The sequence below is a fragment of the Athene noctua genome, chromosome 2 (assembly GCF_965140245.1).
Source record: "Athene noctua chromosome 2, bAthNoc1.hap1.1, whole genome shotgun sequence".
Taxonomy (NCBI): Eukaryota; Metazoa; Chordata; class Aves; order Strigiformes; family Strigidae; genus Athene; species Athene noctua.
Genome location: NC_134038.1, coordinates 76,510,756 through 76,524,293, shown reverse-complemented (window position 1 = coordinate 76,524,293; position 13,538 = coordinate 76,510,756). Strand labels below are relative to the sequence as shown.

Genomic DNA, 13,538 nt, shown 5'->3' with positions numbered 1-13,538 from the left:
ACTAGTTTCTAAATTCCATCAAAAACTGACACACCTAGGGTTCTTAAAGCTTTACAAGGCAACCCTTAGGGTGGCTTAGCTAATATTAGTAAAACGTAAAGCAAAGAATCCCTGAAACTGGGGAATGTTTGCAAAGGTAAACACAGGTTCATCAGCAATTTGAGTTTGTTTCAGAAAGGCAGTTACACTGCTGTCCTCTCAGCAAGTGCCAGAATTGCCCCTTGTTTTGTCTCCCCAGAGTCAGATGAGCACCGCCTCTGCAAAACAGCATCTCCGCTTAGCTGGCACCCAGGCCTCTGAGGAGGTCCTGCTAAATCCTCAACAGGATGACTCAGTTTTTTGCACGTTTGGTTCTCTGTCTTATTATGTATAAGAGATAAACTAATGAAGATGCACTGTGTCTTTAAAGAAAGCAGACAGCTGTTTATGGTGATGCAAAGCACTACAGAAGATGTGAGGGCATACATTAGGGTCTAACTGCTTGTAGCTGAACTGTCCACCCAAACCGTCTTAATCGGGTAGAGCAGACGTAGCAGCTACTTAAAAAGTAACTGAGCAGTGATATAGAACATCATCATCTTTTTGGGTACTCAAGCACTGAACTGTTCTAAGCCAATAGTCAGAAAGAGCAACACATCTTTTCATCCCCATGCTAGTCAGAACAGTTTACAAAATAAAGGCTTTTGAGCCCAGCATTAGTCTTTAAACGTGCTCAAGGACTGACACAAGACAAGGTGGTTGATTCTCAGAAAGTGGAGTAGGATAGAGATGAAAAACCTGTTTCCAGTGTCACTGCTCTGGACCACGAGAGCTCTATCTTGTACTATCTTCACTGCCAAAAACCCAGAGAGCTGCTCAACCAGCTTTCTGCGGGACAGTGCTCCCCTTAAGTCCCATTACAAGGAGCTGTGCCTAGTTACATGCTTCAAGAACATTATTTTGCATTTTGAGCAGCTTCATGAAAAACAGTAAAATAAAGCAGCACCATGTCCTTAAACAAATAAGCTGTTCAGTGTCTTTGTGGCACCTAGAATATGCAGTATAACATGCACAGATCCTTCTCCAACTCTAAGCTAATTGACTTCTAAATTAGTAAGTCATTACCTTGGATAACAAAATCCAAAAGATATTAGGCATTACTGCTTCATTCACAACATGCACGTATCTGAAAGACTTGCTTCATTTTTTTTTTTTTACTTCATTCTTACAAACCTTTTAAAAAAGGTCTGAAGCCTGTTTGAAGACACTCTCTCAGCTAGTGCTGCCCTACTCACAGACAAAGTCTACAAGTGTTTCTGCTTATCTTGAAACTTTCTTTCTGCCCTCAACATGCAACAGTCCACTGCTGGTTTGAACACAAATGGATGACCCAAAGCTTCATCCCATACTCACATGCTTACTAGCAGGTTGACTCTGAGGTAAAGATCCAGGGGCCAGCACTGGAGAGCTTGCGGGGCTACAAAGTTCTGGGAAAGGATTTGGGATGGCCGGCAAAGACGATGTTCTGAATTGCTGTTCTTCTTCTTGAAGACGCCTATAAACACAGAAGCACTGAGCATTAAGAGGAGCAAACTGGCATCACCAGACCTGGATCTCCTGCCTCACCATTTATGATAACGATGCTAAAAGAAATCAAAACCACTCTTTTTCTAAGCAACTACTATACAGTTACAGCAACTACAAGCACAAAGTAGCTAACTGCACGTGAAAAATGACCAGTCAGGCATCTATGCTTGTTTTGTTGCTTATAACTTCATTACTTAGGTAACTGAGGTAACTGTGCACATAAAATAAACAAAAATATGTCTGTACTCACTGTTGTAAACACTAGCTTACAAGCATAAGCTCTGTGCGCCAGAAAATCAGTTAAGCTCTTCCAAACCAACGTGAAAGAGAAGAACACAACGGCAGTCACTCGGAGCCAAATTCCACGTGAATCTGCAAACGTAGGTGTACCCCTGTAAAGTCTCTAAGCTGAGACTGAAACCAATATTGTCACCTCATTACAATACCAGATTCCATCTCCAAACAACTTGGCATTTCCTAGAGAAATGGAAATGCTAAGACTCAGCTTGAGCAATAAAATGCAATTACACCCTCCCACCTTGTGCTCGTTGTACGGTTACTGTTCAGACAAGTTTGCATCTCCCAAGATACTCCTCAAGTTTATGTAGGACCAACAGAGTTTCAAGTTCCAGTTTATAATCCACCTGTACTGCCCACACCAACAAAAGGAAAACTAAAGCCTACCAGGCACCACAGAAAAGCCTGGAAAGATGTAAGACCTATTCACGACCGCCCAGATTGCTTTAAGGTTTCCTCACTGCTAGGGCATCACCACTGAAGATGCACTACTGACTCCGCAGCAGGCCGGCCGACAACGCCTTTGCAAAAGGCACCATCTAGTGGCAACCATGGAAGTTTCCAGAAACAATCAACTAACGCCTGGGTTTGAAATGCAAATCATCAAAAACTCAATTTGCTCTCATTTTCTCCCCATGCCTTCAGCAAGCAGAGCCTCTGTAATGGAGCTGCCTGGGAGACAACTGCTGGGTTTGCCTCTGGCAGCGTGTCCCACTCTGGGCACGTTCGCTGTCTCCGCCTGTACCAGAACCCACGGGCTGATAAAATAACTACTGGGAAATCTGCTCCGCAGGTAACTCTATCCTGCAATTTAGTTGCCTTGGTGTTCCACGAATAAGCCTTACAGATTTGGGTTTTTGCTATAAATAGCAGGTTCCAACCATAACTATGAGCCATGCAAACAACTACTTGACCTGCTTGATTTTTTTTTTGTACTATCTGTGTGTACACTTCCTACAGCATAGGGTAAAGAATAGTCTAAGATTTCTCCAGCTCAGTAGACTTGTATGAGCAGCTGTGTAATAGTGCTCAGTATTGCGAGTTTTTGACAGAGCTCCATTTTAAGAAGTGGAACTACAGACTCAACATAATTAGAAAGGTGTGGTTTTCTTAAAATGAGAATTCACGGTGCTGTGCTGTGCTCTGCCTATACCGCTGCAGTACATAATTTACTTCACGACTGATACACACATAAAACTGTGCTCTTAAAGAGAATTACTATAGTCAACCATTCTGTTCTGGCTCTAGAAAAACACACAGCCAACCACCTCTATAGGAAAGGGGTCCAGATAACCCCAAATAAAAGTTTTGTCATTATTTTCTCCAATGATAAACACACAATGTTCTTGTGCATATGGAAGTACAGAGTTCAGAAAGGCAGAGTGTTCTCAAAAAAAGAGTTGCTGAGTTTTGAAATGCCAAGAATAGCTTAAATGAAGTGTTCTGATTGAGATATTTACAAAACATTGACAGTTATAGTACTCTAGAGAGTGCATTTTCTAGTACAGCCCTATTCAAGGTTAAACATGAAATACTTGTAAAAATGACTGCGTCATTAGCTGACTCAGTTGTATTGCAGTTACTGCATACTATCCATTCATATAGAAAAGCTGCCTGTTAAGAATACCATTCCTATAGGAAATATATCGGCATAAATAATTAGGAGGAACCCTTTCCACATCTGGGATTTTTCTTTTGTTATTTTTACTTATGATTTCTTTTGGAGAAGATGCTGTTAACCAGAAGGAAACGAAAACTCAAAATCTCTCTGATACAGGCAATTTACCTACCATGTTGACAGGAACTCCATTTCTCCTGCTGCATAAAAAGATTTAAAGAACCTATAGAGTCTCCCATCACCACCAAGATTATTCCACTCGAAGCCTGAATTCAAGCCCCCATCCTGACAACAGGGAGACACCTTAAACACTTCTTTCTTTGCAATGACTCACATCATGCATTCAAGTGAAAGAGCTGAAAGTGCTCTCGGAAGAATGGTTAAATATCTAAGACGTGCTCCTTTTTTTTTTGTCTTGGACTATTTAGGAATTCTCCATGAAGAGAGGTATTTTTTGTAAATCAAAACTAGATGAATGCACCCTCATCCATCTACATGATCTCTTATGTTTTATAAAAACAAGAAGCTGTCAGTAGGCACCATACTTCAGAGAACAGTTTTTAACAGTTTGGAAATAAATCCAAATACAGACTTAATTCCTGCAAATTGGTACCAAAATGCTTCTACACATATCTGCTACACGTACATCAAACATTGATAAAAAAAAGGATGAAATCGTGAAACATGAAAACATTTTTGCATTTTACAAAACACATGGAAAATCTGTGTCCTTAGCTTACCTGGTACATCTTTTTCCCTGCGCAAAAGTCAAGTCTAACACTACTAAGCTCCTACTGAAGTTTATCTCCTATTTGTAACGCTGTTCTTACGAAGCTAGTTCAAGACAACTTTAACAAAAAGGAGGCAGGTCCCTTGTTCCTACCTGACTGCCATAATGCGCACTGGCTGAGACCGCTGCACCTTCTGCCTTGGAGACATGGGCTGAAGTGCACCAGATCCTGAGGATGGCAACTGACTGCGGTTGAGCTGACCATTTTGAAGGAGCGGAGTGGTTTCTGACTGCATACTGCATGTAGAGTATAAACTTTCAAATGAGGAATTCATGTCGTTTACCAAAGCTTCTAGGTCCACATCGTCATCTGAAAGACAAAATACAGGCAGTATAACACATCTGGAAGTCCCAGATAAAAAGTCTAGAAAGACCAAAGACTAAGCTTCAGTAAAGTTATCACAAAATTTTAGTTATATTTTTACGGTGCAAATTTTTATTGAAGTAATTTATTTATTTTAAAGCAGAAAAACCCAGCTAATAAGAGCCAGTGATGGACATGTATTTTGTCTTCCTTGGTGAAAAGCTACTGACACAGAATGCAATATTTCTACTACAATATTTACTATATAAGTATAGACAACATTTGGTGGGATTTTTAATAATACCAGTGTTAATGTGAAGCACCACTTCACTTACTGATAAACTGACATACATTTCGAAAGTATATCACAAATACCTCAGTTCAGCTTGTCAATGTATCAAGTTCACATTGTCAAACACTGTAATAAACACTTTGCAAGATCTAGTAATTTAGAAAGGAAAAAAAAAAACCAAGACAGTGTTGCAGAAGTCAGCATGGGGAAAACACACTCCTCTGCTGTACATGTTGGAAAGGTATCATTATAGTTTGTTGAAAATCCCATGTGTATTTCTGCATATTTTTTGGATACAGTATTTTGAAGGGCAATGCAAGCGTTTAATTGTCACTCTGAGGACTTTATAAAAAGATCTGTATCACTGCTCTTGCAACATGATAGAGACACCCCTACCTTAAGGAGCTCAAAGCAAATTAACCAGGGATGTGGTGTGGGTAGTTGGAAGAACATCAGTCCCTAAAAAAGTGCACCAGCTTTTCTATATACGCCACCTTACCTCACACTAAATAAGTAACTTGTGCTCATTCGTTCCTCCTTAATGATCATAATTACTCTGCAAGACAACAAAATTCTGCAAGCCCTTTGCACTAACCACTCTCTGAACTCCTATTGCAGAGTACTGTAATTACTCCTTAGCCACAAATTACGTCACTCCCTATCAGGAGTTCAGCGGGCTGAAGAACACACACATCGATATCTGCTTCTGGTTACTGCACAGTGACTTCAGACCAAACACAGCTTTGTGCATCCAAAAATGTGCCCTTATTTTCCAGCTCTATCAACTGTCCTGGTAAAGTATACCATTGCTGCCTGCAGACCTTGTATCTAACAAAACTCTTCATGACATGGATGGAAAGTAGAGCCAAGCAATGGAGCCAGCAAACATTTACACAACACTATGCAGCTAAAATATGCTTGACACCCCAAGTATTTTCTGATATCCATTCTTCTGCCATGTTTTCTAGGTGATGAATGACCAGGAACAGCTATTCAGCTTGAGATCAATTACAGTACTTTGAGATACCATAAGTTATTTTGTACCAATATTGCCCTTCTTGAGGATATAATCTGGAACAACACCACTCAATTTCTGTCCACCAACAGCATACTTCAGTAACCATAACAGAATCTGAACACGACATTTACTATCGACATTGATGACCCCAGTTCTTGCTGTTGGATGAACCAGAGATCTGCTCACAATTAAACAGGTGCTGGTCATGTACTTATGTCTGAGTTCCATTTAATGACTTGAAATACTGTGTTCCTCACTGAAAGTTGGTAGGCCCTTTACTAAAGTAAAAGCCACTTAGCCTTCACTGAAAACATCTTCACAGGATTTCTATAGGTTTGAACATGTGTTAAAAAAAAAAAAAACAAAAAAATTCCATCAACCCACAAATAGGTTTCTTCATTTCTTTATGGTTATTCCCTTCAGTCTCTGTACTTGACAGCTACTACCCTACTATTAAGACTCACCTTCACTAGGCTAACACCATCTTCTCTGTCAGCTAGTTCATGCGTTCTCAGTAATCCAGACTTTGCTTTGCTTGGACAAAGCCTACAATAATTTTCCTGCTATTTTTAGGGATCGAGACAGAGTTGCAATTTAAATTTCATTCCATCCTCCAGATTCTTATCCTATTTGGAGAGGACATATCGAAAACACTTCTTGAGCAATCACAAGGGAACCACAGGAGTAGGAGTATAAAGAAGCAGAGGCTCAATTACAAGGCTTTTGAATTTTATCATTCATCTAAAGTACCAGAAGACCGAGCTGTAGGGCGTCAGATGGCTGTCAAGTAAAAGCTTAGGGGCTGGATGAAGGAGACATGAAAGACAGACCCTGGCCACAGAGTCAGGGAGTAAATTACAGCAACTAACAGCAATTGTTTAGCATGGTGAAAAGCAGAAAGGGAAGAAAGTCAAGGCGTACATTCTGTGGAAGTTCGTACGGCTTGGTCCCTGAGGGTGCTAATTTATTAACAACTTAGACAAAGCTATTAGCATGCAAGATCATTAAGTTTTCAGATGATTGTAACATGGGAGGAATGATTAAGAGTCAGCTCAAGTTATCCCTGAATAATCAAATAGGCACAAAGGTGTAATATGAAGTCTAATATGCATAAAATGAGGCACTTCATGCAAAATACTAAGCAAACCAAGTACATAGTTTAAAGCATAGAATTACCATTAGCAGGCTTTTATGCATATCAATTACACAGCTAAATTCAATTTCCAACAGGACAGGCACTGACAAGGTGCATATAGAGTTTTCTTAATAATATGTTGCACTGAAGTCCAGAATCTGGTTTCACTCCTCTGTCAGCTCCTTTTCTCTGTGGGTGCAGCACTGCTAATAATAGCTCTCAGTCTTGCTATAAAACTTTTGCAGGAGCGCAGTTCCTTAAGGTTTCTGAAGACAAAGCCTGCAATCTTGAATTTCATACAGTTTCATCTCTACACAATACCATTTACTACTAAATACCATTATGTTTTGGAGAGATTTCAGCATGCTGCAATAGGAAACCTCACTGCTGTAGGCTACCTCGGAAGCGCCAGCAGATGTCTCAGCCTGCCAAGTAATCCAGTATGTTACTTGTGATGGCTCTCTATAGAGTTTAACTAAATAAAAATCAAACAAGCCATCCATGGAATTTCTAAGCCACTGTAACCATTTTCAGGTTTACTATTCAGAAAAATATTTTATATTCAGTGCAATCCTTCAAAGTATCTTTTTCTACCAGCCAGGGAAACCCAGTCTCTATCAAGATAGAGGAAAGAGGGGGGGAAAAAAAAAAAAAAAAAAAAAAAAAAAAAGGTAAAACTTATTTTGAGGAGGCTGCTAGTTTGCCAGTCACTGGGCTTTGAGTCAGTATGGCGTCACGCTGGTCTTCTAAGTATGCACACACAAATTTTGCAACTGACCTGGAAGAATCACTTTTATAGGTTATAGCAGGCAGAGCTGCAGGTAGCTGAGGAGCCTCCAGCCCTCCAGCTATCTATCTTGCAGACATGTGCTTCTAGGGATACTAGAGGCTATTTTCCTTAATCTGTGTTGAATTCTGCCATAAAATCAAGGAGTATAAGAGCAAATACTCGAAGTCTGTTTTTTTCTCTCTCAGTTGAACAACACAGAGGCTAGCTTATCACTTCCATGCACAAACATGCATGCAGCCTTTTGCTAGCATTTTTAAAGGAAAGTCATTTTTAAAGGAAAACAGTTGCAAAACCTAGCTCTAACATACTTCCGGTGATAGATAGGGTACTGGCAGTTTTGTAGACTTCTTATACCATCAAAAATACTTGGTACATCTGTGAGCAATGTTCTTTCCCAAACTAGAACCAAAGTGCACACACTGGCAGCTGTCTGAACATTTTGCTTCTTTGCCCACAACTTGTTAAACTTTGGCTTTGTTCACAAACCAGTTCCACTGGATGTTGCAAGTAATATTTTTGGTAAAGTAAATCATGATTTCAATTACAAGAAAAAAATTCAATTCAAGGAAAGAAGAAAACTGTTATAAAACCTCTATTGAGCTAGTGAGCTAAGCTATCATGTTCCACAAAAACAAAAGCACTGTGAATACCATTGGAATGTTTTTGAGCTTACCAAAGGAAGAATGATAACCTCTGAGCAAACTTCAATCTGTGCTTAACCATGTCCTACTTGTTTTTCTGCTTCTAGCCCTTCTGTATCCCCTAGATCTTAATTTATTTACTTATTTTGGTTGCTGTTGGCCTTGATGTGTCAAGCTCAGCTAACAGGACTAAGCAGGATTCCACTTATACTTAAGAAACATAAAGCTGGAATGAGCCCTGCTCAGCTTCATCTGGGCCAGCCTCCCAAAGAAAGCAGGTATTTCCATGGCTGTCAAGGGGCTCACTGCACTGCAGAAATTCTGTTTACTGAAAAAAAGCTGAACATGGAAAGAATCCCAGCTTTGGACTACAGACCAGGATGCATTTCATGTCTCTAAATGGCAGCCCAGCAAGCACCTTTCCCTTTTACATATGGTCTGCAGTTCATAGGGAATACAATGAAAAACATCACAGGACTTGTGAGTTGTGATTTAAGAGGTTTTTAAAAACTGTATACATACATAAATAATTTCCTTCTCGTCTACTCATTTCAGAATTTAATTATCCAGTGTTATCCCTCATATCAGTTGAGAGAAGACTGATGCAAATGCTACTAGGAATTCAGCTGAAGATTTATAAAAAGGCTATAGCACTTGTCTGTCACCATGGAAGTAAGTTTAATACTACATCAAGCCTAACAGCATGTATATAAACAAGTGTTTGATATTACAGTAAGGCAGCTGTTGATTGATTACCTATTCCTATTTCACAGCCTAAACTCAGCAATCAGTTCCCCAAAATTAGTTTCAGTGCAGCACGTTCAAGATCCAGCTTGACAAAGCAAGGAAGCTAAGATATAACTCATGTAAGATTTCGCTCAAGTTTAATTCAGCAAAGGATGATATCAAAGCGGTTAGCAGGCCCTCCTGTGTGCAGTAATTAACGCTCAAGGAGACAGAGAGAAACAGTTAAAGAAAAGAATATACAGTTGCATATACCCTAGCATCCTGCATTGATGATGCAGTGAAACACTATGCAAATTATAGTTAGAGGGAAAATACATTTACATTAGAATGAACAGAAGGACTTAACCAGAATTTAAAAGGGGGAAAAAAAAAAAAAAAAAGTCATCTAAAATACTTGTGGTATCCACCTCAACATCCTGTTTCAAATCTCATAAAACCACACAGAAGTTATTCTGATTCATATCAGTGATGCAAGTATGTTTTGCAAGGTTTTTGGTATAGTAGAAATCACATGTTTTATGATCAAAAAAGCAGGTAAGGATTACCACAGTGAGATGTGCATACAAGCTCCTTTTACAAGACACCCCCTTATTAAGGAGATCCCTTGCACAAGACCACTGCAGCACGTCCCTCCAGCGCCATATCCAAATGCTGTTTTGATGGGGGTTTTCAGAAATTCCAACCACTAAAACAGTTTGTAAATGTACCATTGCTGACAACACAGAGCAGTAATGATGCACAAATAAGTCCACCCTAGGTTACACTCATCTTCCTGGTACTTTGTCCCTCTGAGGTTGTAATTATATTTCCAAGTGTCTCACCTCCCTCCATACCCTCTTTTAGCTTCCACTAGTATCACAGGCACCAGTTGCCTATTTGAACTTGCAATTCTTGTACACTGAAACAGTTACCTACAGACCCCCTACAGCTGCAGGCATTCAGTACTTGGCAGCTTCTACACCTCTGAGACTCATGCAACAGAAGGTGGATGATAATAAGCAGATTTCTTACAATTTTTTAAAAAAAAAACAGAATGACCTCTATAGCGATGCTGCAGCTGAGTGACACCCCCCAATTCCCAATACCAGCTCCAATTCTTTGCAGTCTGTCCACTCCTACTTTATTAAAAAGAACATACAGATGGTATTTTTGCACAAGAAACAAAAAGACAACATAAAAAACATTTGCAAACCCTATGCTTTCACACTGTTCCCCAGGTCCACTGCCAGACCTAATTATAAAAATACCAAGATTGTGTTGGTTGAACATCAGAAGCTTACAAGATTTTTGGTTGGTTTCATGTGAAAGCAAAAGTCACAAACCCAACTTTGTGTCCTGAAGACAACACCAACTCCAGAGGGATCACAGTCTGAATTAAAAACAACAAGCCTGAACCTCAAAACTCCAGAACTTTACGCACCCTGTAAGTCTTCTTATGCGACTTTGCACCGAGTCCTTTCCTTTATTACTTTCTAATGTTCAACAGCTTAAGTGAAATCCTCTACTTTGTACTGTAACTATGGTTGCTGGCTTATAAAATGCCACATCAGTGCATGTGCAGCTTCCAAAATGCTAAATGGACCATGCCATGGAAAGAAGGGCAAGAAGCAGAGATCGTGGTCAGTAAAAGAACATGAAATTGAGATAGGCATCTACGCTCTTTGATCACACTGAAATGCCAGAGAAGTCAACAGCAAACTTGTAACTGCTCCAGTATTATCTGGGTAATTTTTAAATCCCACACACCTCTACTTTCATTTCTGCCAGCAAGGCTGGGATGGCTAACACTAAATGTATGGACAGTAATTACAGGTGCTGGAGAGAATTCACTTTACTAAAGGTTCATGGTTGAACTCCAGAAACATTTTTAAAACACACCTGATAGATTTCTTGAAATAGAAGACACAAAGTAAACTGAACAAAATTAATGTTGCTAGGTAACAACTATAGGAATAAGCTGCCTATGAAAGGTGTGAAAAAAAAAAATTAAAAGCATTAACAAGTAACAGGAGCAACTGGCTACAGGTGACCTATAGCAGGAAGGAATGAAGTTGTACCCTCAGACTAGTCCTTACCACATCAAACAAGTTTCAGGAATTCTGATGGAAATTGAAGGGTTAAAATTTGGAAAATTCAATTCTTGTCCAGTTCATAGACTTGATGTCATAGAGAGTAAAGATGATGAAAGTTAGGCATCTGGGAGAAAGGTGGTGGATAAGTAGGATTTGTTTAATTCCAGAGGCAAACTAAGGTAAAGCACATCTCTGACAAAGATTTTAATGGACTAACCACTACCATCACTCAGCCCTCGCTTGACTCTAAAACACACACAGGTGTTGAATCACTGATGGCATCGTATGAGAGAGGGAGTTGAAACCCAGGGAAAATGTCTAAAACGTCTAGAATGCCGATTATGCATATACATACCAGACTTATTAAAACTGTAAGAGATAAGATAAAACATGTAAGTTATGGCCAGACCCCCACATCCCATTCAGAAAACAGCTGGGATTTGACCTTCCCAATCCCCATTTTCTAGTAGGAAATTTGCAGTTTAAAAAAAAAAAAAAAGAAAAGCATACATTTCTAAAAGAAGCATCAGGTCAACGTGTGAACCCAAAGTCAAATAGGACACCAGCTGATCCTGTGGGAGTGCACAGACAGTGGGACTGACTGGCTCCTCTTGGGTGAGCACACCACACACATTAGCCCAACCATCACTGATGGTGGCGCTCCTAATAACAGGACTTACCAGCAAATGCCAGCCTTACAAATCCCTCTTTGCAGGCCAGTGCTTGCCAAATCATTGCTGTATAGTAAATACTGAGTAAAGAGATCACTTAAAGCAGAATCCCACGTTAAGTAGACCTCTGGGAAAGTGTCATTCCTGAGCTCATTACAAAAACCAGTCAGAAGATTCAAACAGTAACATCTTCATGAACACTAGGTTTCGTGGTTTTCCTGTACCATTTTTGCATGTCACCTACTTTTAGTTCATTAGTTTAAGAAAAAGATTGAAAAATACTTTTAAAAGGAAAGCATTTATTTGGTTGGGTTTATCAAGACAGAAGAAAACCCAAAACAGCTTCAGTTACCCAGAGGATGGAAAAGAGCATCAATTCAGGAGAGGAGCAGAACTACAGAGAGCAGAATGGAGTATTCTTTCCCAAGGCCAAACCTGGGATTGGAGTACACTACTCCTCAAAAAACCCTTGAGAAGGACAAAGCAGTTGCATCGGTGAAGGAAGCCATATGCCACAGAGCGAGCAGGACAGACTGATTTTCCTGACCCAAAAGAAGATATGAACAGAGGGAAACCTAAAGCTGAAGTGATAATGGTGCAAGGAATAGTCATGCACCTATAGCCTTACTGTGGCCCTTTCTTTACTCAGGACAAAAGAGAAAAGAAAAAAGAGTGAACATGAGCGAATGCATGAGACAGACCAACTGACCCATCGATTATGTATTCAACTCTTATCTTCCTGGTAAGATTAATTGGATGCCTCAGTCTTGGTGCATCACCTCTACAGCAAAATCAGGAAGAAAAGCTCTGGCAATACATCCCAAAACGATGATCACAGAAAGACCATCACTCAGCCTTCAAGAGGAGACAGTCAGGGTAACACGTGGGTAGCAGAACAGCTTCTAGCTTGTCCAGCCCACACAAAACCAAACAAAAAATCCACTTTCCAGATGACATGGAAAATCATGTTAACCTACTGAGTCATTAAGATACTTCCAAGTCAGAACACAGGAACCATGATGTTGAATGGCAATAGACAGATGAATCAAGATACTGCCTGCTGGCCCCATGGTAAATGCTTGGCAGACTGCATCTTAAATTACAATCATATTTATGGGTAAATGGCGTTAAGAGGATATCCTGTATCACTGAGAGCTGCAATGTGACACAGCAAAGGTCAGGTTTAGTTGCATATTTATTAAGATTACATACTTTTACATTAAGGAAACTGAATAAAAAGCTTTACAATACTCTATTTTTCTTATGCTTACATGAATGAAAATAAATTTTGAAAAATTATAATTATATCATTTTCTATATACGAATTTCTACTCATGTTTCTCTAAAGTTTTATTTAGGTATCTTTTTCTTATTGCCTGTGTCAGAGGAAAACAAGGAATGAGTGTGCAAATCAAACACACATAAACAAACAATACTAATAGACAAGTCACAGTTCAAAAAGGAGTTAAAAATTCAGACAGAGGAGGAGAACTACGACATGTCTTACAAGTCTAAAGCTATTTACAAAGTTAAAAACACAGTCAAAGCATCTATTGCTTCCCTTTAGGGAACCTGTGTTCTCCCTCCACGATTAAAC

General features: G+C 39.6%; 1 protein-coding gene across 3 annotated transcripts in view; it reads right to left on the bottom strand.

Annotated features, from left to right (window-relative positions):
- The window catches only part of GRB10 (growth factor receptor bound protein 10), a 147,430-nt gene that overhangs the window by 54,598 nt on the left and 79,294 nt on the right, over positions 1 to 13,538 (bottom strand). For all 3 annotated transcript variants that reach the window (XM_074899464.1, XM_074899465.1, XM_074899466.1), the window contains 2 exons: positions 4,365 to 4,581; positions 1,393 to 1,534 (listed from right to left, as the gene is read on the bottom strand). In XM_074899464.1, the coding sequence (XP_074755565.1) occupies positions 1,393 to 1,534; positions 4,365 to 4,581 (359 nt within the window). The remainder of the gene's footprint in view (positions 1 to 1,392; positions 1,535 to 4,364; positions 4,582 to 13,538) is intronic.